General features: G+C 33.7%; 1 protein-coding gene across 1 annotated transcript; it reads right to left on the minus strand.

The window, feature by feature from the left end:
• Positions 1-1,143: 1,143 nt before the first annotated feature.
• On the minus strand, positions 1,144-4,358 carry LOC150031334 (adenylosuccinate synthetase 2, chloroplastic-like; the record flags this gene model as incomplete). Its single annotated transcript, XM_090309084.1, has 3 exons — positions 1,144-1,625; positions 3,033-3,344; positions 3,603-4,358. Coding segments are annotated over 3 exons (1,239 nt in total), but the record flags the coding sequence as incomplete, so codon positions are not given.
• Positions 4,359-4,585: the final 227 nt, after the last annotated feature.

Raw genomic sequence — 4,585 nt, forward strand, 5'->3', positions numbered from 1 at the left:
GTCGATAGTACGAGCTCTATGCCTATTGAGCTACACTCTAATTGAAAATTTATTGCATTTTACTAAAAGATGTATATATTAAATAAATTAATTTACTAAAAGAGAGGGTGGAAAAAAACCCTATTTTGAAAAAGTAAAAAATACCCTTGTTTATGAGTACAAGGCAATGCATTCAAATAGCCACTCCAAACACCCACTTAGATGATCAAATTTTGAAGTTTTAAAGACCATATTGAGAGATTCACACATTTCATTATTCAATTTTGAAGTTTTAAAGACCATATTGAGAGATTCACACATTTCATTATTCATAATAAATAATAAATATAGTTCCACTAACCTAATACTTATAACGTCAACCTTAAGGTTCACTCATACCACTCCACTCACATATTATAAAAAATAATAAGAAAAATAAGAAATAAAAAATAAATTAATGTTTTACCAAAAAAAAAAAAGATTGATGAATTTTTCAGGTAGAAATGAAAGTTTGAACAAAGTTAGAAATAAATAAAGGTTTTTGTGATTACTTTTTCAAATTCAATTTCTTTAAAAATGAAATTGAAAATTGAGAAAGAGTTGAAAATTAGAAAAGTAACACATTAACAAAACTTCATCTTTGTAAGAATTTGTTGAAATTGACATCGACATGTGAAACAATACATTGATGTGTTAAACTATATCATTGCGTTAAACTATATCATTGCAGGTAATCAAGACGATAAAATTGAAAGAAAAAAAAAAAAACACTTGAACTGCGTATACGTAGCAAATTGCTAAAAAATAATAAAAATTCTCAGAAGAATCTAGAAATTTTCCACCATACTCAACATTCAACTGGAAAAAATGCATATGAACTTCAGCATTTTTCAATCAGCTACACAGATCAAGAATCAGAATTTTTCTCAAAAAGAGGGAGCAAAGGAGCAAAGTATACCCCTAATCGATTTCTTTCGATTCAATCGACTCAGTGTCGTATATCATAGCATATAGCTCAAGTCAAGCAATCACTCATGTCAGTTTCAAAATTCAATTTTCAACTTCTGTTTTTCAAATCCATGGATCAATTTGACATCAAATTTTGCCAAAAAAATCGACTCAAACCGACCTCCCCACAAGATGGAAAAGATGATTGCCAAGATATGATCATGTGAACTCATTATTTTCTGCAAATGCTAATTATTTTTGGTCCATCTGTATCCATCCCATTTCCTGTGCTAATAGAGCCTTTCAGAAACATCACCTATGTTAAGCTCTCCTAATCATATGGGAAATGTTACAACAGCCTCAGCAACAAGTATCACATTCAATGCTTATGCTATTTTGTTGAATTTACTCCAAAAAAATTATCTCAAGATAATGATAGAGGTTCCTCTACCTGTGCAATCTTGCACCTTATCTGGAGGTCCAACATTGAATCACTAGCATACGGAAGGATCAAATCAAAACACGCATCATTTGTATAATAGAGCATCACGGCCTGGACCGACACCAATGTAATGGACGGGTATGCCCACAAGTTCTTCAATCCTTGATATATAATCTTTTGCAGCCTTGGGAAGGTCAGAATAATCTCTTATTGAAGAGATATCACACATCCATCCAGGCATTGTTTCATATTCCACCTACAAACAGGAAACAGAAATGAAAATATAAATGTTGTTAAGATTCTGTATTTAGAAGTTGAAGACCCTGAAACTTGAGAAAATTTCAACTATTAATTTTTGTTCATGACTTGGAAACCGAAAAGGCATGGAAATGATTGGCAACTAATAACGGATTCAGTTACAAAAAATAAAATGCTAAAAAACATGGACAACATTAAAGAACTTCAGACAATATTTAAAACTTTATTTTTTACTTGAAACTTTCTTTTAGTTCAATAATATGTGGGAGTGGAGATTCAAGCTTCTAACCTTGGTCAATGTTATAATATCTTAACTATAAGCTATATTTAGGTTGACTAATTTTTACTTGAAACTTAAAACATTTCATTTACCTTTAAGAAATATTATTGTTTTCTAAAATACGTTCTAAAACAGGCAAGAGTTCAATAGATATGCAAAACAAACAAAACAAAACAAAGAAGAAAAAGAAAAGAGAGCAAATATTATATTATCAAGACAATCAAATACCAAAAACGTCCAAAATCGTAGCACCACATAATCCCATCCAATTTCAACACTTTAATGAAGCAACAATGAAAGAACACGTGATAACACATTCAAATACAACTTATATACATTTCAAACTTTATCTTTTATGGAACACCAGGCAAACTTTTTGCTGATTTTTAAAAGGTTTACCACAAGAATGAATGAAGTCAACCAATAAAGTTTTTGGCATGTCTTCTGAAGCCATGCACACCAAGCATAAATAATTGAGTAATATTGTTCTTTATGGAGACATCGACTACCCAAGAGCATTCAAAATCTTGGAACACAATGTGTCCCGAAATTTTTAACTGAAGTAACAATGAGAAGCACATGGGAAAGGCCTTCCCCAAAGTCCATCCTGTTATTTATTTTTTATTCTCATCTTTTTGTTTATTTCTTCTTCTTAAGAATTCCTGAAAGTCACCATTTGAAACACCCTTGTCAATAAGGCTACTCAAGACACCCCCATTTCACACAAACTAAGGAGACAAACAATCAAATTTCCTAAAGCACAAATCAACCATCTAGATCTTCCATTGAGAAAAACAATGAGCTAATATACTGATTCTGTTCCTTACAAAAGTCCATATACGTAACCTATGACTCAATTGAATCCACTTTGGCCAAAAGCTTTCTTTTCAATCTCAAATAAAAACTCCCAATAAAAAATGTTACTCCCTTAGGGGAAAAAAGAAAGAATAAAGTTATACTTTAAGCATGAATTCATAAACTGATTTCTCAAAGGAATTCATATATAGTAAGAAAACTCAAAATCATATTCAAGCAAATTCCAAAAACTTCGTATAAAGTTATGAAAATGCAAGGAGATAAAAAAAAAAAAAAAGAAAAAGAAAAGGAGAGATGCATAAAGTTTGCCTTTATTTGTTCAAGAAGACTAAGATCTGCGGGAAATGATTTGACTGGTGTTCCATCAGGTGCCCAATAAGAAACTCCCACTTGTATCTCAGAAAGTTCTGAGAGAACGTCAAGTTTCGTAAGATTCAGAGAAGAGAAGCCATTAATCTGACAGCAATATTTTAGTGCAACTATATCAAGCCAACCACAACGACGAGGACGACCAGTTGTGGTACCAAATTCTTGACCAGCAAACCTAAGTAGGTCACCTCCCTTTCCCAAGATCTCAGTAGGAAAAGGGCCAGAACCAACTCTAGTTGTGTATGCCTTCACCTGCAAACATCAACAGAGAACCTTATGGGCATACATATTTGATATATAAATCAGCTTTTCATCAAAAAGAAATAAAGAAACAGTCACTCATGGCTTTGTGTTAACACACGGAAGAATAAAAGCAATAATATTTTAATCTCTTCAAGGTTGAATAATAACTTAGATAGTCTCAAGGGTTTTTCTAGATACCATGGGCTCCTCCATGATTTTTTCATCAGTTAAACACTGTCATAAGAAATTGAATCAAAAGAAACTCACCACTCCGATAAGATCACCCACAACTTTCGGAGCAATGCCAAGACCGGTGCAAATTCCACCTGCTGAAGGGCTGGAGGAAGTTACAAAAGGATAAGTTCCAAAGTCAATGTCAAGCATAGTTGCTTGACCACCTTCAACCAAAATCTTCTTATTTGCAGAGATGGCTTCATTTATGAAATACACAGTGTCAGTGATAAATGGTTCCAATCTCTCAGCATATCTTTTGTACTTTTCAACTTCTTCCTTCAGAATTTCTGGGGTATAGTTAAAATCCTTAAATCTCGAAGCAGCATCCGAGAGTAGAAGGTCCAACTTCTGAGGAAGAGTGTCTAAGTGCCTCAAATCACCTACTCTAATACCATTTCTAATCACTTTACTGGAGTAACAAGGTCCAATCCCTCTCCTGGTTGTTCCAATGAAAGATTTAGCTAACTCAGCTTCTCTTAGACCATCCACCTCCTGATGGAAATCAAATAACAGATGAGCTCGATCAGACACCAAGATCCTTCCCTTGCATGAGACTCCACTTGCTTCTAGACGGTCGATCTCTTCAAAGAAGCCAGGCACGTGCACCACAACTCCATTTCCAATAACACATAACGTATCCTCATTTAGGATCCCTGAGGGAATGAGATGAAGAGCAAACTTCTTCCCTTCTGCATTATATATAGTGTGCCCGGCATTAGCCCCACCCTGCAAATCAGTTTGAACGTTCAGATAGTTCCAGAAACCTAAAGTAGTATTCACATCAGGATATCACATAAAAGCGCAACATAGAATCAAAATGGCTCACAACCTCTTCTAAAAACTGATGTGAAAATACAGAGATAAATTTTAGCCGCCCTTTGGCTTTAACCATTACGAATATAACAACACAAGATTACAAGCAGTATATGCTTCAAAAAAAAAAAAAAAAACGAACGAAAGTAGAATAAACGGAGACAAAGAGGTTATAATACCGGACCCAAGAACAAAGAGAAAGT

This window comes from Benincasa hispida, unplaced genomic scaffold (assembly GCF_027475165.1).
Source record: "Benincasa hispida cultivar pf3 unplaced genomic scaffold, pf3_genome.v1.1 HicScf1294, whole genome shotgun sequence".
NCBI classification, from domain to species: domain Eukaryota; kingdom Viridiplantae; phylum Streptophyta; class Magnoliopsida; order Cucurbitales; family Cucurbitaceae; genus Benincasa; species Benincasa hispida.